This window comes from Diadema antillarum, unplaced genomic scaffold, assembly GCF_040938485.1.
Source record: "Diadema antillarum isolate AM-2024a unplaced genomic scaffold, OU_Dant_1.0 seq00000567_RagTag, whole genome shotgun sequence".
Classification (NCBI taxonomy): domain Eukaryota; kingdom Metazoa; phylum Echinodermata; class Echinoidea; order Diadematoida; family Diadematidae; genus Diadema; species Diadema antillarum.
The window spans coordinates 1,115,672-1,139,214 of NW_027271506.1; the positions used below are offsets into that span (position 1 = coordinate 1,115,672).

Here is a 23,543-nt window from a genome sequence, read left to right on the forward strand (position 1 = left end):
TTCAAGGTCATTTCACAGAGCAGTTTTTCAAATTCAACATTTTGCAATATGTCCATTCTTTCAACATCATGATAACGGTTAATATCCAAAAGTACATTGTAGATTGAAGTGGGACTACACTTGAATTGATGACACTGAAGAAAGACGGGAGTTGGATATTGATTTTGAGCATTCCTTCATAACAAGAAAACAAAAGAGTTTGGACATTTAATGTACAAACCCTTAATCTGTCTTTATACTGCTACACTACATCAGTAAATATTGGAGGGAAATTACAGCATCTATGAGTCATGTATTTTGCTTTGTTTTTATTTGTTGAATACTCTGCTAGTAGTCTGATCATTATATTTTCCAAATAAACAACTCATAAAGACACTGCCTCCTCTAATGGAAACAATGTACGTCATCTCCCCGTTGGGAAATCCATATCTTGTAACATCATCTTTTTAAGTCTCTTTTCACAAAGTATGGAATAGACAGTACTTTACTTTCAAGGCGATATTAAATAGTGTTAATACTGCATGCATTATTCCCCTCCTTTTGTATGGCTTCTACAGTGATGCTGCATCCAACATGCTGGACAGATAATCTACATATATCTGTTTGAACTAAATCACAATCATGGTCAACATCTGTTGTGCAATGTTTCCATTATTCTGTTATTCCAAAGGTTTGCTAATCCAAACATGAAACAAGCTTTGTTATTGCAAAGGTTCACTATTCCGAACCACACATATTCTGTACACCTAGAAGTTTTTTAATTCCAAAAATAAGATAGGGTTCTTTAACCCTATTCTAACTGGGCTATTTGAGACCAAGTTTTTACTGAGGGGGGGTCAATTTGACCCCCCCTTCAGATCTCGGCCGCCGATCGCACGATCGCCGCGAAATTTTGCCTGAAGATAGAGCTGGATGTCAACTACAAGATTACATGGTCATACAATAGAAAAATATTGCCTTTCTATTTTTAATAAATTAATTATGCAAATTTGTGCATGAAATCATATTTTCACCTATAACTCCATTAAAAAGACTGGAGGATTGCTAAATTTTTGTGTCAGAATTCCTCAAGACACATCAAACAATTTTCGTGTAAAAAAATAGCACAATCGAAATCAATTTCTTTTGTTTTTTATTGTTTCTTTAATTTCTTATGTATTTCATTGTTTTTTCGACCTTTTGTTTTCTATTGTTTTTTTGCCAAAATTTGTTGCAGGCACTTTTTCAGGCTTATCTACACTAGAATTGATTAATTTCAATGGTTAAAAGTTGAAATAATCTAATTTATATCAATTTAACCAAAAAACACAATTTGCATTGTATTTGCACACGATATCATGAATTTGAGCTGTTTTTTGGTTGACATGCATATGCAAAACATTACGTAACTTCAAAACGGTGTACCCGGACGTCATAAATTTGGTCTCAAAATATGCGGGAGACTTCAATGCAAAAAGTCGTGAAACGACGCGGCAAAGTCTTTGTGCGTTGTGAAATCGTGGCGCGAAACGTCGAGAGGGGGGTCAATTTGACCCCCCCAGTTAGAATAGGGTTAATGTGAACAAATATGGCTTAATTCAGAAGGTTCATTGTTCCAAAGGTTCGAAAGTCAGAAAATGACATTACGATTATAGTTCAGAAGGTTCATTCATCTAAAAGTGAAGTAAAGTTCACTATTTTGAAAATGAAAAAAAAAAAGTGCATACTAACGGACCTTCTGAAGAGTCCTACCTGTCCAGTAGTTGTTGAGTAGAATGTGATATGTGATAATTGATAGTGCCCTACAAAGCAGGTATCTTATTTCCCAACAAGCTTCATGCAATTCACTCTCCACGAAAGATTGATGGATACTGCTATGGCCTAACTTATCAATTATCAATAATCAGTTTTAAACATTATGTAGATACGGTCTCTAATCTAAGTTCTATTTTGATATGTATGTTTCATTCAAAACTGTGATCTTAAACTATATTGTAAAGGGAATCTCCATTTCCAAGCACTGGGCTTTTGCGTGATTTCCTCCTTTGACTCACACATTTATGTAAATATTTTATATGTGATTTTATGAAATGAATAAATCGAATTGAAATTGAAATTGAAAAATTGAAATAGCAACCACCATCAAATACGTTCTCAGATTGCAATACTGTTGGCATACCATTTTGGCTAATACTTAACATTTTTGACGTTGCCCTAATGAAATTGTGTTATCACAGGGTAAGTTCATATGCAAACCTTTCAGAGTTTTGATAGTTTCAGAATTTGACAGTTTCTGCAGGCATATGAGAACATATATTTTCCCTTTTAAGTATCAAAGTCATATTCTCTGATTCTATTTTTTTTTTTAAATGATGGCTTAAATCTAATGGGATAAGCTGCACATGCTGTAAGTACACTGGATTAAGATGGCAAGTACTATGCAATTTCCTGAAAATAAGGAAATGCCTATCACAGTAATAAGGAGTGGAAGTATGTCCGTATTCTATGTGATGATTCAGACAGCAAAATTGCTTGGTACTAACATTTTGACAATTATATTCAATCAATATCTTCTTTCAATACCTGTAACCCTGAAGTCCAATTAAAGTTCAATGAAGGAAAAAAAAAATCTTTTTGGCAAAAATTTGTCCACCATTCTATGAAACAGATGATGCACATACCTTGTCACATGTCAGCAGTCACTATGAAATCTAGTGTAAAAAAAAAAAAAAAGCTTGGCTGCACCATGCGGATTACAACAATCCCATAGTTACCTAATGCACACAATTCCAACTGATGCACTCACATAATGATTTATGTGCATGATTTGTCTACTAATGAGCAGCACTTGGATGGATGAGCACCTGTGGAAACAGGCACGAACTGACTTAAATACATTGTATCACTGCATAAGTTAACAACAAAGTCATTCTGAACCAACAAAATCCCAAATCCCAAACACCTCTTTTAACCTGTTCATGACGAGTCACAAGTACACTCGGGCAGGAGTCTATGCCCATCCTAAACAGGTTAATACTACATGCTCCCTTTACAAAAAATAAGAACACACTGATAATACAAAATATTGAATATCCACAGCCATTCGATTATAATAGAAATGTCAGTGTGTTTTGGTACAATACCTAGATTATGCTGCCTTTAGGCCATGTTCCCGGCAACCGGCAGCCACATTTCAGGCTACCATGGGCAAAACGAGATGACGTGCTTGCTTCTGGGCCGTTTCAGAGCATAGCTAATCTTGATGCAATGATGACAAGATGGGTCACATAGTAATACATCAAGGTATGAAGTGAATCGCCCTTACAACCCTTCCTCTATAGCGACTGAGGGAAAGCTTGAACCAACTGACCGGGAAAATAGCTATGAATGACCCATGCAGCAGTCAAGAAGAAGATAAAAGCCAAGGACAGGGGTCAGAGGTCACCATCGGTAGCTGAAATATGGACAACCATGCACAGTCGTAACATCAAACACTGGACGATCATTTTCTCTGAGTGACAGTATCAGGTATGACATATTAACACACACAATCTGAAAACATAAACAAAATTAAATGATACAAAAATTTCATTCAAAAGGTATAAAAATGTGTAGTAAAATAGTGCTATCATGAAATTTCATTTGAACATTTTGCAGCTTGCCAAAAATGAAGTAAGAGCATAAGAAATACACTGTCAAGCATGCTACCCTTTCTTTCTAAATCTAGATAACACACTCACACACAAAGAAAATAACTACCTAAAAGGTCCTTCAAGAACCATACAAAGTCTGCCACAACTATATAAGATTTTTCTTTTTTCATTTTTTGATAAAATGATAAAAATTATGACCTTGTGAGGATGGTATGAATTTGGCTATTAAATTGTAGATGCCAACAGTTTTGTTTTTTTAAAGTGAAATGAACTGAATAGGTAGTTGATCACTACTACACTAGACAATGGCATCAAAATTTTGATCCATGATCTGCAATCATGCAGATACTGACCTTCAGACATAACATTCCACACAGTCCTGACCTGTATTCAGCTCAGTTGTACATAGGTGTTTTGTTTATCTTGTAGTAGCAGACACAACTGCACAAGAACATGGTTCGTCATATCAGCCACAATGAATGGTAAAATTAAATCCCATGTATAGATAAATACATGATAAAAAGGATGGCAAGTCAAAGTATGAGTCATACTTTCTATTTCATTCTAAAATGAGAAAAAAAAAAATAAGACAGAAAGAAGGTGGAACAGGCAAAAAAAAAAAAGAGAAGACAAGCTGTATCAGTGGAGTTTGTGGACACCATTGCTGTTTGAGTCAGTCTTCCGTCGATGGAGTCCGTTGCCATTGGAGACGGCAACTTCCTTGTCGGCAGAGCCGTTCTCAGTGGACTTGGGAGGATGCTGACCCTTCTTGAGGTAGGCTTGTATGTAAAAGTTTGCGAAGAGGAAGAAGAAGATGAAGCCGTAGCTGGCGATGACCCAGACGAAGAACTTCGGGTACGGGCAATCGATGAAGAGCAACTGGCTGCAGTGTAGCATCACCAATGTGAACTGAAGCTGAGTAGCATGGATAGGGACAAAAAAAAAAGGATTACATAAGCTATGGTCTCATCAAAAATTATCAGTAGGACATAAGTTCTGGAGGTATTGGGTCACCATTCCCATACCTAGGACTTTTTGAAAGACTAACTTGGCACACCTTTTCATGTAAATCCTTCATGATACACACTACAGAAAATGACAGATTAAGAATATTTTTCTTTTTGCCAAAAACATGTTGCATATGAATAGTTAGCTTTATCCTGATCCTCTGCTGGACTATGCTACCAAATTGTATTCTTGGGTTTAAAAAATAAGCATAGACATGTTCTCAGTGAAGTGGGATTTTTAATAGACTCTGGTGAGTGGCGAGGTCACTTCTCACTACAAGAGGAAGAAATGTGAGAACACAAGACATTATACTTCTGGTGCGTAATGCAGTGAAAACTGCAAGTGATTGTGACTAAATGGCACTGTCATGCTTGATCTGGAGTAACTGTCTAATTACTTGGATTATAGACAGACCTCACCTATGCTATACATCATCCTATCCAGGTTGCACTGGAAAAAAAAAATCAGATTGCTTACAGTCACATCAATCTGCACAGCAGTGTGGCACACCAGATATTTCAGACATATCAAGCAAAGATTTAAAAAAAAGACACCAGTAAATCCAAATAAAACATCTATAGAAGGAGGCAGACAGATGGTAAAGAGTCACAGATGATGACAAAACAGGGAAAAAATGATGTGGATGAAGTATTTTGTTGAGAAGTCAATTCAACTCACCAGCTGCAGCTTTGTCATGTATTTCTTCCACCACAAGTATTTCTGCATCTGAGGGCCGAAGGCTGCCAAGCCGTAGTAGGTGTACATTAGGAAGTGGATCATACTGTTTAGAAATGAGTGGAAGGTTCCAAAGCCACCTGGGGTGGGGAAAGGCAGGTGGGGGAAGTGGATGGGGGGAAGATAGAAGTTATATCCCTGCATCATACAACATTGAAGAAATATATTCAAATTGAAGGACAATAAATGTTACTCAAGAAACGCACGAAATCACCACACTAAACACAGCTAGTAAATATCTCGCAACTTTCAGCGGGAGTACAGTACCTCACCCAAACATGGACTCTTGAGGCACTATCATACAGTATGAAGTTGTTGGCATTGCAGGAAAAATATGTTTTTGAATAGCTGCTTACAACATACAGTTACCTTTTGTTTTGTGACAGAACGAAAAACTGCAAGTGCTGCTTACTATCTGATCCTGTAACAATTAACTACTGTAAAACGAGAAATGTTCGCGTGCATTTTAATTTCGCGAATTTCGCGAGGGCCAAGATTCGCGAAATTAAAATGCACGCGAAATTTCTTATCTACACTATGTGCATTGAACGCAAGAGGCAATTCGCGAAAATTTCTTGCCACGAAAAAGGCCGTCGGCTCCAATTCGCGAAAATTTCGTGCCGCGAATATATCATGTTTTACAGTATGACCTGCATTTATTCTTCTGCTCTCACAAAAATCAACCAAGAGAACACAATGAGGCTTCACTCTTAAATCCACCTTCAAACTAGATGCATTATTTATTGAACAAAGGCTTATATCCATAGCAATACTAGTAGTTTGCATCAGTACTGCCAGAGTTTCCAATAGCAATCTCAAAAACAAAGAATGAACATCATGCAGCTGAAGTACAAAGTCACTGAGCATTTGGGGCAAAAATACTCACACAAAGTCACACACATTCAGAAACTGTATGATTGTCTTAATATGCATAGACATCACTGACAAAACTGAAAATACTCATACTGGAAAATAAAGTAACCTTTCCATCATGAGAACACATAAGCTTGTACATTGTACAAAGAAAGTGATGGCTGTACCTGGCACAAACTTGACTCCGATCCACCAGGTGAAAGGCATGATGGCATGATGGAAAACATGGAGAAATGAGATCTGGTTCTTCTTCTTCCTCAAAATGAAGAAAAACTAAAAGAAAAAATGGAGAAAAAACAAAACAAAAACATAATAAACCAGCTGCGCATGGCCATATACACACAACACAAATGAGTATAGATACATCAAAAGAAGTCAGTTCAAAGTTATATTCTATGCATGAGCAAATCGAAGTCAAATGAGAAAAACAACACAATGACACACACTGCCTTCAGAAATCCCCCGCTTCGCTGGGAATGCCCGTTTGCCGGAACTTAACCCAGCAATCCCATCATGTGAACGGTCAGTGGGACATTCCCCGCTCCCCCGGCAAGCTTGTCGCTTCCGGCAACAAAATTCTGGCAGGGGACTGACCTTGATCTCTCGCGCAGCTGTTTTCCTCAGAAGTGCGCATGCTCGAAATGTGGGGCCGAAGTAGGCAATCAGGCGCCACTGTACACATTGCTATCGTATAAATTTGCAATCACACGCCACATACAGTGAACACACAGCTGAAACCACCGGCTGTGCTTTTGTCCCCTTTCAGCAGGGGATTTCAATGCACGTGTGGACGGTCGACCGTAAAACTCTCCGAACTGCCCCCGCAAAACGAGGGATCGTCTGAATGTAGGAATAAATATCCCTTGCAGATTTGCATGGTGACAACAAGTTAAAATGAGAAAACTATTTGCAGATAAACCATGGAAATCGAGCACACAGTTAAATGGTGTGCCCACTGTCTTTCCCATGACTACAGTGTATATAGGTAATATTCAAAACAGCAAAATAGAAATTATCCATTTGGGGGAAGGGAGATATTATTATACTCACCGTGTCCCACATTTCGATGAACTTAGAAAAATAAAACCACCAGCATGTATGCAGCATCTGGGTAGGATGGAAAGATAATAAGAGATCTATGAGGAAAAGTTAAGAAAATAAGGCTGTTTATATTGAACCCTACAGACCACCCCATCACACCTTCCTGTAAAATTTGTTTCACATGAAACAGGTACAACAGGTGGAAAAGTCGCACACAAAAAAGATCATGATCGTTAGAATTCAACATTCTCCTGTTTTTCCCTCTTCGTATTCTAGTCTTGTACATTCCAGTCTTTGCTGCGATAAACATATAGCTATTAGACGCTGTGTTCAGTGTCTAATCAAGGTAAAGTACAGAACATATTCTGTCGCTTTCCACCACAGACTGCCTCCAAGTTTTGTCAAGGCCTATTACATAATGATGCGTTTTGTTGCATTCATCCCAGTTTAATAGTATGGCCTACAAGGTTTTTCACCAGCACCGGGACTACCGTGGTAAATCTTTTTTCAGTTAAAAAATCTGGCATGGCAGCCCCAGCAATTACAGCTGTCAGGTTTGCTTATCCCATCCCACCACATTGTCTCAAGTCCATCCCGTTTTGTCTATGGTGGCCTGAAACATGACTGCCATGGCCGCCGGGAACATGGTGTAAGCGCAGCACAACATGCAACTGATATAAAATTGCAAAGAAGTTATGAATTCACTGCTACAGAGGTTTTGTTTTTTGCTTCTTCTTCTCTTCTGTATTTCATTACACATATAGGCACTTGTAACACAATATGCTGACAGATCCACTGCTGACACTCACACTTGGAGACGTAGCAAAAGCTGTAGCAGAAAGTTATGAAACATTTGCTGCATTCCCCTTTCACTCATACACATACATACCTTTCAAAAAAATATATACCTCTAGAGACTTTTACTGATGCATTTTGGTTTCCACTTGTAGTCACAATTGCTGGCACACATACTCATCCATATGGTAACATTCCACATGCATTCCTACAGCTGTGTCATATTAGCTGCCTTACCCCTTTCTGTACCAGGGCATTAAGATAGTGTGTATCTTTCAACCATGTGGGAGTTTAATCAGTACTCAAAGCACACAAAGGGTTAAACAACATTTATCACATTGACTACACAGTAACCTGGAGGGTCATCTATACAGTCTGCAGATGTTTCCATATCTGGTTGAGGGAGGAGGTTTACACCAGCAGACTTACCACCAATGCCTTGGGACTGGACCCGTAGTCTACTAGCTGGCAGCCGTAAGTGTAACCGTTTAGCCAACCACCTCTAGCAAACTGAGATAATAAAAGACAAGAGGAAAAAGAGAAAATTTAAGAGAAAAATCATCAATGATCAGGCCAGGATTACACACTGTGCTCAAGACTGCCTTCACTGGTGAAGGCTATAGATTGATCCAAAACAGAGCCTAAATAAGGAGATTTGATTAAGAAACAAACAAACATACAAAACAATTAACATTCACTCATTTACTCATCTGTTTTCATCTCAATGCATAATAACATTAAATTGTAAAATACCTTTGTCATACTATATCTTAAATGGTGGGATCATAAGAAGCATGTACATAATGTAAGAGGCTTGTTGGAAATGATCCCTTACAATTATGACATATCAAGCCTATTAACATTGGACAGCAAAGCAAATAATCTGCAGACAGCTGGACAACACATATCAATCCTTTGATCAAGAAAAATGAAGAGCAGTACTAAATGTAAAAGTGTATCTGTTCGCACTAGTAATTTTTCATGTTCGTCCAGGTAAGATAAGTTCCGCAATCTTTTTTTTTCTTTTTTTTTTAAATTCTGCAGGATCAAGACTTTATAAAGAGGTACACATAGCAAGCAAAAATATTTGCCTGCTTTCATTTTCACACTAGTTTCTGGTTGCGCAAAATGCGTGAAAATTTCAACATTGCAAAAATTTCCACTTTTATAGTGCATGCTATGTTGCACAAGACAATTCTACAGTACTGGTACAACAAACTTATGCATCTTGTCTGTTTATTGGTTTGATATTTGTTGTTGTTTTATTTAGGGAGACTGAGTACAGGCTATTTAATTCATCTGTTCCTGTTACAGAGCTATGTATTCCACTATTCAGTGCAGTTTGTATGCACTATTTGTTGACATGCTGGGTATGCTTCCGACAAGCTGTCTGGTTCATAGGAAGAGCCTCTCATATAAAAGTTTTCATCAAATTTGTGTACATTTGTAATCACTCTATTCTTCTCAAGAGGAAACACTTACTCCACTTTCAATGGCATTATTTTACTTAAGAGTTTGGATTACAGCAATAACTACTGTACTATAAATGCAAAAATGTGTAGTAGTACTGTGTTAATTTTCCTATTTTTCCACTGCTTTTGGCTAGCATGAATTCTAAAGCCAGTAAAAGTAACTGCAAGATAAATGCTTTTGGTAACGTGAATTCAAAATGCAGCAAATTGGGGTTTTTGTGTGACTTAGGTGAAAACATTCAGGGAAGCAATTTGTGCAGTTTGAAATTAAGAACTCCAAGGATTTGTTTTTCAGCTACTTGGCACAATAATTCAATCACACAAAACTGAAGACATTTAGGGTGTGTTCGAGTGCTTTCCTAAAGCGTACCATACGCACCATACCTGCGCCAGAGGAGCGCTCGGACGTTCCCAAAGTATACCGTACAGTACCATACCGAGCCAAAAGTGTACCACTTCCCAATGTGCTCCAAATTCATACCATAGCCGTACCAGAAGTACCATAAGAATGCCCAGAACACGCATTTTGTGATAATTCAAAGGGCCGGATGCACAAACGCTAGCAATTGCTTGTGCTAGCTTTTTACTCGAATCCTTATGCATAAAAACAAGCAATTGCTTGCAAGCAGAAACTTTTTGCTAGCAAGCACAAGCAATTGCTTAAAGACCAAACATTTGCTTAAAAACGTATGCATAAAACATACCTTTTGCTTGTTCTTGCTAGCAATTGCTTACGATTTTCCAAGCTCTGTAAAATGAGCTTGAGCTTTTGCTTAACTTGGAGGTTCCCTTTAAAGTATCATTTTCACATTCATAAAAGAAAGACCACGCTTTTGAAGGAGTGACATAAATCTACAAGAAATTCCTCCTTAGCAGTGTAAGAAACCTTTTCGTTTCAACAACGGGAATGTCCAGTGGTTAGCACGCAAAATATGATGATAAACAGGTAGGATGTCTGTCTTCGATGGAGAGCAAGGAGACCTAGAGAGGTCTCCTTGCTCGTCTCCATCGCACGTGGAGAGCCACGTGCGATCTGGCACATCCGGCCTACTATAAGTAGTGATGGAAATCAGCCAGTACGTGTGTGTGTGTATAGATGTGTGTACATTTACGAGTGCCATTTCATAGCTCTTCTGCTATGTCAGGAAATGTTTCCGTGCACACATGCTCTTTCAAACACATGCTGTCACACTCGCCCTTGTTCTTGTGTTCACACAGGCGTGACGTCCCTTTATAGTTGAAAACGCAAGCAATTGCTTGTGCGGGACAAGAAAAAGGTATGGGCACAAGCAAAAGATTATGCATTTTATGGATTTAAGCAATTGCTTGAGCTAGACCTTTTGCTAGACGAGCTTGTGCTTTTGCTTGAAGCAATAGCTTACAAGCAATTGCTTGTTTTATGCATTCGGCCATAAGAGTATACTTTTCTTTCGGCACACCTGTATGTAGCGTAAGCATGTGAGGTGCATGACCCTGTTGCTACAAAATGAGCGACCCCTAAGACTCGAGTCCAAAAATAACTCATGAGGTATGCTTTTTCCACAGTATGCTCAAACACCCCAAATCTAGCATGGTATGGAACAATACAGTATCGTTTGGTTTGGTTCACTTCACTTTTAAGCACTCCCATGCAGCCTTATGGCACATCAATTCCTTGCTGTCTATTAAAACATACCCCCATGACAAGACAAAACGACAGCAGCACCATGGCCAGGTTGTACACGATGAGGACCTCCCGAAGCTTGAACGGCTCCCGGTGCTCCATGAGCTTGGGTCCGAACCAGACAATGATGAGGTAGATGACCACCAGGAAAGTGCCGGGCCACACGCTGTCCATCAGCAACCAACCATCCACCCGGGGATCTGGAGAGGAGGAAAGACAGAATGCACAGCTCACTAGAGTCAATGCACTATACGTTTCATATTTTCAGGGTCTATCTTGCTGTTGCTGCTACGTGGAGGTCACTGTGGTACAGTGGACGGGACTCTTGACTTTCAAATGGAATTCCAAAGTTTGGATCCTTCCACATGTTCAGTGTAAAACAAAAAAAATAAAAAATCGCAGCATGAAACTCTCACAAATAGGAGCCCAAGGTCTTTCCTGTGACATGAAACTTTTGCAAAATTCCCACTGGCATTCAGTGCATTGTGTAGGAAAAGCAAGAACTTTTGTGTGCATTTCAGTTTCGCAAACTGAGGTCCTCAAAAAATTCATGAAAGTTTCATCCACATGAAAATTTCTGGTTTTACAGTATTGCCTTGGCCAAAATATTTACCACATGATGTCCCTCTTGATGTAAAATTTGTACCACCTGGGGGGCGTTTCATCAACGAGTTCGTCGGAGGTTTTCACCGACAAATTTGCTATCAGCCAATCAGACGCAAGGATTTACACTGACAACTGTTAAAAGCTAATGAAATCCTTGCGTCTGATTGGCTGATAGCAAATTTGTCGGTGAAAACTCCGACGAACTCGTTGATGAAACGCCCCCCAGGTGTAAAAGGTAACAGGTGGTTACCCAGCCATTGTATAAAGGGCAGTGTCCTCTGGAGGAATAGTGCTACATGTCTTATCCTACTGAAGACAGACTGATTTTCCTGTAACAATCATTTTCTATTCACCACAGCGTGAGAACGCTTGTACAGTAACTACATGTAGTCTTCAACAGGTACAACATTTATAAGAGGCTATCATGGATAAATAGGATCATATCATTATTAATGTTGTTGTTGTAAATGTACAGACATTACAAACTTGTTGTTTCTTCTTCTTTTTTTTTTTTGGGGGGGGGGGGCTGCAGGCCAATGGGGGGGGGTCAAGGGTCAAGGGTCAATGTACACCCCATCTCCCATCTCTCTGGGTGGACACCTTCAGAGAGTCATGGGTTTTGTGAGAGTTGTTTCCAACCCCCCCCCCCCTCCCCGATTTCCCCATTCCCCTCCCCATTTTCTTTCTCTTTAAAGAGTCAGATATGTGTGTGGGGCGGGAGGAAGGGGCGCTGCACTTACCTCGATGCCTGTCCACAAACTCATCAAACTGCTGAAGGTAGTTCCCAAGTACCTGTGCCATCGTAGCTGCTTAGTGCCAAACTTCTCTGCATATATACTGACAAGAAAATAACACGGGCATCAAACACCTCTCTGATGAAATTATTACAGGGTATTTGAAGTTTACAATATGCTTACTGACTTGTTGCAATGTTTGCTGCAAAAAAACAAAAAAACAAACAAAACAAAACAAAAAACAAATGGAGGCAGAATTGGCAAATTCAAAGGCAAAAAGTGGCAAATCCAGATGGGTCTACCAGAACCTGTCTCTGGGGTAAAACTCAGGAATGGCTTGACTCTGCCTTGTGAGATGACCCTCTGTTCATTTCTCTCACAATTATTACTACAGCAAGAGGGAATTCCACATGGTCTAATGAATCTTATGACTGATTACTACGACAACAGGCAGAATTCCATATATGGATGAGTACAAATGTGTAGCTACAGGTCACAGTAAGGCTATTAATGCCATTGAGGATGGGCTGATTTTGCTATAACACAGGTTTCCCATAGACACCGACCCGAGTATCTCAAAACTAGTCCACAAGAGGTTGATACTGGGTGAACATGTGCACTTGTAACAGCACTTTGTTCGTTTGTTTTGTGGTGGTGTATTTTGTTTGCTTGAGTTTTCTTCTACCACTTTATCATTGGCAAAGCTAGCAAATCTGCTGACAAATGTTCTAAAAGATCTTGTTTTGGATGGGCAAAAACAAAAGAACTATTAAAATGTGCGAGAGGACTCGAAAGAATTTTCCCAAAGTGGGCTAAAACATCACCATTCCTGCAAAAGGAATTTTCCAGCACGGGGTGAACCATTCAAAACGCTGAAGAGAAGTAGGGCACTCTGCATCGTACGGTCACAGAGAATCAAGCCAGAAACAGCTTTTGATATTCCAACAACACCAGTCACTGTGCACATACATACCAAGTGGATTTTTTTTCCTTCATAAACTCAGGTTCAACAGAATGAACTTTTCACTTTACTATGGAGTGCACATTGTGCATTTTATAAATGAATGAGGGTATAGTAAATATTAGTAAGCTTTTGTGAATCTTAAACTCTATACTTTTAAACAGTATAAACAAAAATGCTTAGAAAAGAAATTTAAAAAATTGGAAAAATGCAACTTTTGGCTGGAATTGATGTACAGTGGAATACAAGTAGCATAACAACACCCATTTCATCAATGGGATTTTTACTGACCCCACTTTATAGTGGGATTGCACATTTCAGGATTTGCACTGCAATCCGTATCTTAAGATTTTTGTCAAGCGCAACGTACAAATACAAAAATCTTATCGAACAGCATGATCAGAATCGCAATCCAAATCCAAAGAAATCTCACAATTACATTGTACTTCGGAATCGTCTCAACAATTTGAGAAGGAGCATGGTAAGCTGAGACGCGGTGAGTGTGTGAATGCTGGAATCTTGAGATCTTTTATCACATCATTGAAAACACACATCACAACAGCACACGAATACAAGGGCAAGGGCCACGATTTCGGTAGACAAATTTTCACGAGCAGCAATTAATACCAGTAGTGGGATACAGGGTTTATTTCCATCCATCTGAGTAAAAAAAAAAATCTGAGTCAGCATTTGGATCGCGATCCACATCCTACTATTTTGTCTGAGTGAATGACACCAATTCCTGTAGTGTAAGGAGGGACAGTCTTCTGGTAAATCTCATTATGGCATCAGATGCCATCTACCATGCAATTTTCTGGCGTGGACAATTGTAGTGACACTTGTGATACATGTATATGTAAGTACCGTAAAAGAGGAAATTTTCGAGGTGTTGAAATTTTCGCGCAATCCGAAACCAGCGCCAAAATAAAAGCATGCGAATATTTTTGCTTGCCATATGCTCCAGTAGTTGCTGTCTGGATTCCATGGAGTTAAAAACACGCGAAACTCTTCTTACCCAGCCGAGTGTGTAAAGTTAGTCGCGCAAAAAATATCCACTTTTACAGTAACAGACAAATGATCCCTAGTACTGTATTAAAATGACAGTCACTTCAAATCACAGACAACTGCTGGATAAATGCAAAACTTGTGATGCAACATGCAGACAACAAACCAGTAGGCATTTCCACTTGATGCACATTTTTAAAGTTGGTCTTTGAAAAAGCAGAGAAAGTTGAGATTGCCACCATTGTAGAATTTGTGGACGTGCAGCAAATGGAACATCTCTGGCACCCACAGGAATGTGACAACTGCCCCAGCAAACTTGCAGTGACAGGGCTAATCATTACAGTCACATCAACTATGGCAGAGTTGTCAGGAAGTGTCACACAGCAACATGGAGGAATACTAACAAGTTATGGGTATAAAACCAGCCACTGCACATGTGAACTTGTTGCAGCAGCAATAAAGCTGTCTGGCCACCTGTTGCAGCAATTTTGGACTGCCATCTTGAATCACTGAGGTCTCTATCAACAGCCTACAACAAGCTGCCATCTGCTGCTGCCACTCACATTACTACCTTGCACCACTGAGGCCTCCAACAGTGTGCAGTTTACTTGCCAACTGTTGCAAATATGCAGAATGAAAGTGAGAACAATCGTTGCCAGTAGGCCATCATGGCCAACTTTCTGTAAGTCACTGACCCTGTTTACAGTGCAGGGCCGGGCCAAGCCCGACCTCAATTGCCGTATTCAGCGCCGCAATTTTGTCCATTTACAGTGCCAGGCTCGGCCCGGGCTTTTAATTCAAACATTTCAATATTTTGTCGTAGTGGCGCTCTGCTTGTAAACAAACGACTATTACTGGGAGCGCCTCGGTCGCAATTTGGTATCGCATTTGGCCCAGTTTGCGTTTACAGTGAGAAAAGGTCGCGGCCGAGACCTCCAGAGCTTGGCCAAATACGCAGCTGATTTTGGTACCACATTTGGCCTTTTGCACGTTTACAGTGAAATGAAGGCCAGGCTCGGCCGCCGCAGAGCCCAGCCCTTTCACTCACTGTAAACGGGGTCTAAGTGATGCAAACATGTTGTTAACCTCCAATATGTAACATTAATTCTTCTGAGACTGCAATGTGTCAGCACTTCTGGAAAACTTTTTTTTTTCAAAGCAATGTTTTTATAGTTTTTTACAGAAACGTTAAATGGTATACACGAGTGCAGACAGCAAAGTTGTAGAGAAAATCTCAAGCTTTGATGTGATTTGAATTTTCAAAGGGAAAACTTGCAAATACATGTATTTTTCCTGCAAATGGCCTGTGGATACAAAACTGTCAAGATCTGGGAGGCATGACTTTTGCAGACATGTGCACAACCATGCCAGAAGATTAGAATTTACTTGAAAAACAAATATGGAACGGCGCTATCTAATCACCACACAAAGCAAGCTGTCTGTGTGAGGTATGGAATTGCAAGCATTCATTGTAATGTGGCATTTGGTGGTGATCGGTTTGGGCAGGTTCGTGCATTTGAGGAAAATATGTGAATTTAGCATGCCATCGACGGTAAAGTCAGGTGTTCCAAGGTGGCACATACAGCTCTGGGTAAAATCAAGGAGGTTTAAGAAATGGAGTAACGACAGTTTCAATACCTTTGATCCCATGCATTATGCCGCCTCTCAGAAATATTTGAAGTATGTGCTAGACTGGAGCTACCTCACAGATAGGAAGACAATTGATTCATGTGTCACTGCATCATGACTAGTCACTCTCAAAGGAAGATATGTCGTTATGATGGTAATTACTTTTCGCCGTCCCTTCTTACAAAACAAGCGGTACATTACCGGTATGTATACAGACACGAGGATGTGCGAATAAAAATTGTTCAAATATTGATGAAATGAAAATCAAAAATTACCCGAGTTTACATGACTTTACACAAATCTACCAAATATAAATGAATAAAGAATTATACTTGAAAATTATACCATATCAGTTTCATTTGTCGGAAGTGATCGGAAAGATGATAAAATCGTCTTTGTAGTGAGTGAGGGCACAGTTTCAAATATTTTCACGACATACAGCTCAGGTTTACACTTTTGCATAATCCTGGACAAGAGTTACTTTTGTTTCATATGCTTTATCATAAAGTGACCATTCATTCTATTTGAGAAGTACAGTTGTAAACAAGCAGAATATAGCTGATATTGTTAGAGTTAATAATAAATCTTCAGATTGCTCAAACAGACGGCGGCATGGAACCCCGATCATCAAAGGCACAAGTGCACCTGTGGAATTCTTCTGTGCGTCAAAAGAAAAATGAGGGCTGTTTGAATAATTACAGCCAGTACTGAGCTGGAACTCCATCTCTCAAACCTCCTTGGTAAAATCTACACGGCATTCAACTCACCAGTCCTTGGCCTATGTCTGTCTGCCCTAGTATAACCCTCTGGGTATGTGCGGGAGATTTGTTGCTGCAGTAGGAAATAGAATGAGTTGCAAAACATACAGGTGATACTTGGGCCAACACAAATCTCTGAGCAAGAGATCTAATAGTGATTTTACTGTGAACCATCCATAGCAGACACCACCTACAATGTAGAAAACATTGTTGAATTCAGAGTCTGTAATTGCACATCTCGGCAACACAGCTTGCCCCTCACTTCCACACATTGCAATTGTGCACTTGAAAAGCAGATTAAGGGTGCATGGCAGTCCATGACAAAAAGAAATATTAGTTAATACTTCTCTAAAAGCCTCAAAGCACTGAATGTACTTTCAAACTGTGAAGGACACACTATCAGCTTGTTTAAATACACTGTATTTACAGAATGACTGATAGGGGGGGGGGGGGTGAAGAAAACATGCATGCCATGCTTGGGTGGTAATTATGAATGTGCAGTCACCCCCACAGATCAGACACCTTTATCATGACTCTCAGGAGTCCTACACCTTCCTAACCAGTTCATTTCATGAGCACTGGGTATTTCATGGACTGTGGACCCATCTATACTTCAAAGTGGGTCCAAGGTCGTCACACCCTAGGGTGCACCATGTGCTTTCATCACACTGATTGAATGTGCCACGGCTTACTGGTACAATGTTTACTTTAACCCATTAAGGACGGACTGATTTTGCTACAACATGCATTTCCCATAGACACCTGCCAGAGTACTCTCAGGACTTATCTTCGACGGGCTAACCTTGAAATTTACACCCTCTCTAATAGATTGAAAGTTGATTTTCCATTTTTCCTTAATTCTATTGCAGATCATTACATCATTGGAGATATTTCTGGCAAAGGGTCTTTTATACAATATCATAATCATACATGTAGATTCAGCACATAAACATGTCAATGTTTGTTGGTTGTCTTTCAATACATGTTAAGACAGGTTGGTACTGTATATGGGCAATTCCGAGATAAGGTCCCCTCAGAAGGCAAAATTTCATCTTTGCTCAATATTGACATGTTTGGTATCATTTTGAAGCTTATGAGTTGAAGTTTTGATTTCCATGGAGGAAAAAATTATATTACGTAAATTTATGCAAATTTCAAAGGCTTCATTTGCATAAATGTGAAACACAGCGTTACGTATGGGACATTTATAAAAATTCATATTAATTCAAAGGAAAGCAAATGATATTTGATTAATATGTGGACATAAGAAGTTCATCAAATAGTTTAACTTGGTATGAAAATTTAGGGATTATGCAAATGATTATGCAAATTAGCTCGTGTCCTATCATGAGATGTCCCATACGTAACAAATTGAGGTCATTTTTTTAGGTTTTTTTCTGAAATTGCTAAGGTTATTTAATGCCCTTTTGGAAAGTTCTAATTTATTGTTTAGAGAAATTAAATACCATAAAAAAAAGAAAAAACAGTAAAAGGAATATTTTGTATTAGGCATTGAAATAATGTTACGTATGGGACAAATGCGTTACGTATGGGACATCCTCATACATAATGCATGTGAATGCATGTAGCTAGCTGGGAAGGTCTCTCAGTACACAAATGGTCAATCATCCTGAAGAAAGCATCCCAACATTGTGGCTACTTTTTGAGTTATAGACACTTTAAACAATACATGTACTTGACTGAACAATTTTCAGAAAGGGGGAGGGGAAAATGGCAAAATACAGAATGAAAAATCAGCATTAAAGGGATGGTATAGTTTTTTGCAGAAATGGGGATTCAGCTTTCAACATTAAATGAGATGATTGGAAACCAATCATATGAATTACTAAAGAGCATACAATCCTAAGACTAGAGGAATTCAAAGTTTAGTGATGGAGATCCAATTTGAAATGGTTGTAATATAAATATTTAAAAAAAAAAATAAAGTAAAATGATGTTTTTTTTAATTGCAAGTGATACACAAATTGTCCTTATTCAGGTTTCAATAATAGCCACGACAAAATTCATGGGTATACATACTGAGGTGTGACTCGAATCAATGACCTGACTGCTAGACAGACATCATATCTACAAATGTGTACTCGATCACTTGGGTTCCACGCAGCAGGTATTGCTTATTTATAAAATTAATATTTCTTGTGTCAAATTGTGTTTTATTGAAACGAAATGGCAAACTGCCCTTCATCAATGGAAGTAAACACTTTAAACTATTCAATTTTTTCAGTAGTAACTATCCTGTTAAAAGTAGGCCATACATACTCAGGTCGGTCATAAAAATACAGAATATGATTAAATATGATTATGATGGTAAATATTCGGAGAATATTGTTCCCTTGTCAATCTGGATCAGTATTTGAGTAGTTTCAACTGATTCAATTTCAATAATTATGCAAAAATTTGTTTATGGGTATTTTGCAAAATTACTTTGCAAAATACCCATAAACATGTCTCTCCACACACTAAACGAATGGGGGACAAAGGGCATGCATACTCAGGTTGGTCATAAAAATGTAAAAATATGATTGAATATGATTAGGATGGTGAATATTTGGGGAATATTGTTTCCTTGACAATCTGGATCAGTATTTGAGTAGTTTCAACTGATTTTACTTCAATAATTATGCAAAATACGCATAAACATGGTTCTTCACACACTAAATGAATGGGGGACAAACTGTCCCATAACGTAACTGTCCCATACGTAACACGTCATGTCTGTCTTTAATTAGAACCTGTAATTAGAGCTTTTTGCCTAATGACACGAAACTTACCTGTGATAATATTGAGTGTTGTGACTTTCGTTGTAGAATGAAATACTTTCAGAGAGTTTTGAGGTTGAAAAAAATGTTTAAAAAAACAAAATTTTTCTGGTCCCATACGTAACGGCACATATTTTCTCTTCTAGAATATAATTGTGAAGGTCATTTTTCTCCATTTTTTGCATGATTATACTTCTCCTAGATATCAATCACCATGATAAAGTTTAATATGATCAAAAGCCATTAACACTATTTTTCAGGTCATAAAAGTCTCTGAATGTCCCATACGTACACTGTAACGCGCGTGTTATCTTGGACTTGCCCATATTGCTTTATAATTTGTAGAACAATTTGCTTTTGGGTGAGTAAAACAACCCCATTCAAGCCACCATGTCAATGTTTTTTAGTATATACTGTTTTTAAATTCACAGTATACAGGGTAATCTCTTTCCCAGCAAAATTTAGTCACTGACAAACAATTTGCTTTTCAGGATTTTCAACAATGTTTGTACAGATGTGTCTTTTCAATTAAAAGTTTATTGTGTAAAGGGAATGATATGCTTGTGAAGTTAAATACATGTACCTGTAGATGAACCATTTATTTCAGGTTATAACAATCCTATTCAGTCTACTAGTACTGTAAAAGTGGATGTTTTTGCGCGACTAATTTTTCGCGCTTGGCTGGGTAAGAAAGAGTTTTGCATGTTTTTAATTCTGCGGAATCAATACATCATGCACAGGAACATACGTATGGCAAGCAAAAATATTTGAGTGCTTTTATTTTCGCACTAGTTTCTGGTTGCGCGAAATGCGCGAGAATTTCAATACCGCTAACATTTCCACTTTTAAAGTACCTGTTTGTGTGGGTGGTCTTTAACAATTAAAAAAAAAAATCCATTAATGAGAATATTCAACCTTGATAATGAATATAACAAAAGTGTTGTGTTCACTGGCTATTTCTACAATGTTCACCTTTCCACAACATCACTTGTGCTCACTTGAGGCTCTTTTCATCCAATCATTGCCAAGCAGTCATGGGAGTTAGAAGCCAGGGTGCTTAAAAATCAACTCACTTCTGACATAGAATCAAGTTTTCCGCACAACTTGCAGGGAGATTTGGAAAGCTGATATCAAAACACGAAGCTCTTTTGATTTAATGGGGTTTAAAAAGCCTTTCTGAAACGTCAAAAAAGGGGTGTGATCCAAGAGTTTGAGCCAGAATTCTGTCGAGCTGACAAACGCAAAGTCATTTTGAAACGCATTCATAGCTCCAACCTGCCCATGCCAACCACTGCCAACTACACATCTCCACTCCTAAGATCAAATTGCACAATGGAGCTGTGCAGTGACAAGGCCTCCCTCGCGACAAAAGCAACTAACTTGAGAAATGCGATCCGCCAGGCCTTTCTGAATGCGCTTAGACAGTGGGTACAGAAACATATGTTTCAAACATGGGAGAGACAATAAACACAGCTAAAGCCATAATCTCTGTGCACTTATTTCACTTCCTGGAGAGTACTCAAGCCAGGGTACCCCATCTTTAACCCGTCGAGGACAGACTGATTTTGCTATAACACGCATTCCCCACAGACGCTTCGGAACCCATTCTCAATGGGTTAAGACTTTTCATTCCACAAATAATTATCAAAACATGCAGCAAACGAGTGCACTGTCTTAACAAGCGTTGCTTAAAGACATTCTCCGGGTATGTTACTATCAAAGTAAACTCAATTGTCCTTGGCCAGTTGTTACTGATATGCAGGAAATGGACGGCTACCAGGTATAACATCATAGGCATTGCAGTGTACTGTATACTGTGCACGTGTGTTCATCTACAAAGACGTGGAATCACTGTTGTCTTTTTTAATACATTTGCCAAGCAAACACAAATATTTCTACTTTCTTAAGGATATCATTATAGACACAAAATCAGCAGCATTGTTTACAACCAAAATGTGAGTGAGTTGTTCTACCCTCTGAACTTGTTCAGCGTTACAGTGTACAAACAGGGACGTTAGTTAGAATGAAAGAGAGGGCCTGAAATACAATGTAGGCCTACATCAAAAGAGATAGATACAAAGATAACTTTCCTGAAATTACATGAAGATTTTTCAACAAGAGCGAGCCTGAACTTTGATACTACCAGATCCCAAATTCAAGCTTCTGGCTGAAAACTGGCATCCATGTTACACAGAATTTATTTGCAATGACAATTTTAATACAAAACATGGTCACAATTTTAAAAGGCCCAAGTGATCCCATACCACTATCGTGCCCTGGGAAAGGTACTGATCACACTCTTCAGATGGTGGCAAAAGTATGGGAGGGAATACAGACTAATTCATTCAAAAGGTGGGAAATGCCATGGACAGACTCATGATAAGTAATATGCAATAGTCCCAAAAGAACATTCAAACACCGAGGTCATACCCGCGTCAGTATACAATGTACACGTGTACATTATTGTAAATTCAAAATCATGCTTAAATTGTATGTTCGATGGTCAAAATACAATTGCACTTTAAGAGGAAGGCAAACTTTCAACCAGAATTTTTTGTGCAAACCATTTTCCCAGCATCGTCAACAAGCCCACAGTTGCCAGCCAGCTCACTGTAGTAGATGTACTGCCTCAGTGTCTTGGCACACCTCAGGTGCCCACAATTGTATGCTCTCATTTTGTCAGCAAAACACTGCTTCTCATATTTGCCATTTGTTTGAAATGATTAAATATCCTATGGGAGAGCATCCCCTGAAATGTACTGACGGGTCGTACTGACCATTCAGGAAAATGTTAGGAATGGTCAGTGTGTGGTGCACATTTGATTTTGTGGTATCACGTAATCAATGTGGTGACTTATTGGCTGAAGACGTGTGGTTAGTTTGTCACAAAACAATTGGTTTTGAAATGGCCGAGATACCCAAAAACAAACTCAGTGTTACGGTTCCTAAATAATAAAAGCAAGCGTGGCTATGTTGTAAAGTGCACGTGAAGGAGACTGATTGCTTGTTGGAATGTTGGTGGGAAAATACAGCACTGTCCTGTAGTCTGTACACAGCCCAGTCGCTGTTCGTAGGTACGTCGCGACAGGTGTATTCGCACAGCGTAAGAACAGCGTCTGGTCGGGCTAAATATTGCCAATGCATTATTACCTTGTTGGAATCCGTAAAAGCCCGGATCCACGATCTATCCACGAAATGCAGAATCTACTAACACTTAAACACGGTATGCTTTAAATTACACTCCCCATCCACACCACTGCGCTTCTTTTCCCACAGCTCAGGGAGGTGGGATTGCGATTGCACCTCCCCGCACAAATGCAGCTGGCCTAGCCGCACCCAGTCACGAACACACAACCCAACCCAGGCCCCACGCGCAGACCCGACCACCGTACGTACCCTGGGCCACCATTACCGGGTATTTCCTCTTCCATATTTTCCACGTACTGGTACAGCGTAAAGATTCAGTAAAACACGAAATAATAATGTATATGATCAACATAATCTCACCTTCTTCTTGATGTAGTCCTTCACCAAATACTCGCTCTTCAAGACCGATGTATTCTGCCGAGATCTAGCCCTACTTCGACCCGGCGCAGCTGGCTTTCCACCACGCGACCGCGGTGATCGATGGGATGGTACATACGGTCGGACTCGGCCCGCACGCACGATCAAGATCCGACGCGACGGGTATATACAGTGTACGGTACCGATGCGGTGACACCAAAGAGATGAACCTCTTTGGGTGATATCGGTACGGTCAGGCTCTGTGTACCGTGTATGTGTGTATGGTGTGCGGGGTGTATTGTACTGTGTGTGCTAGCGGAGAGAAGATCGTACGATCTGGAGGTCAA

At 39.3% G+C, this 23,543-nt stretch overlaps 1 protein-coding gene across 1 annotated transcript; it reads right to left on the reverse strand.

Moving 5' to 3' along the window:
• Positions 1-2,403: 2,403 nt before the first annotated feature.
• On the reverse strand, positions 2,404-23,323 carry LOC139735245 (very long chain fatty acid elongase 7-like). Its single transcript, XM_071646000.1, has 9 exons — positions 23,200-23,323; positions 16,922-16,985; positions 12,566-12,662; positions 11,232-11,419; positions 8,514-8,594; positions 7,299-7,355; positions 6,416-6,521; positions 5,319-5,455; positions 2,404-4,547 (listed from the first exon to the last, which is right to left on the reverse strand). Exons 3-9 carry the CDS (start codon positions 12,624-12,626, stop codon positions 4,272-4,274), a joined length of 906 nt encoding a protein of 301 aa, XP_071502101.1. The 5' UTR covers positions 12,627-12,662; positions 16,922-16,985; positions 23,200-23,323; the 3' UTR covers positions 2,404-4,271.
• Positions 23,324-23,543: the final 220 nt, after the last annotated feature.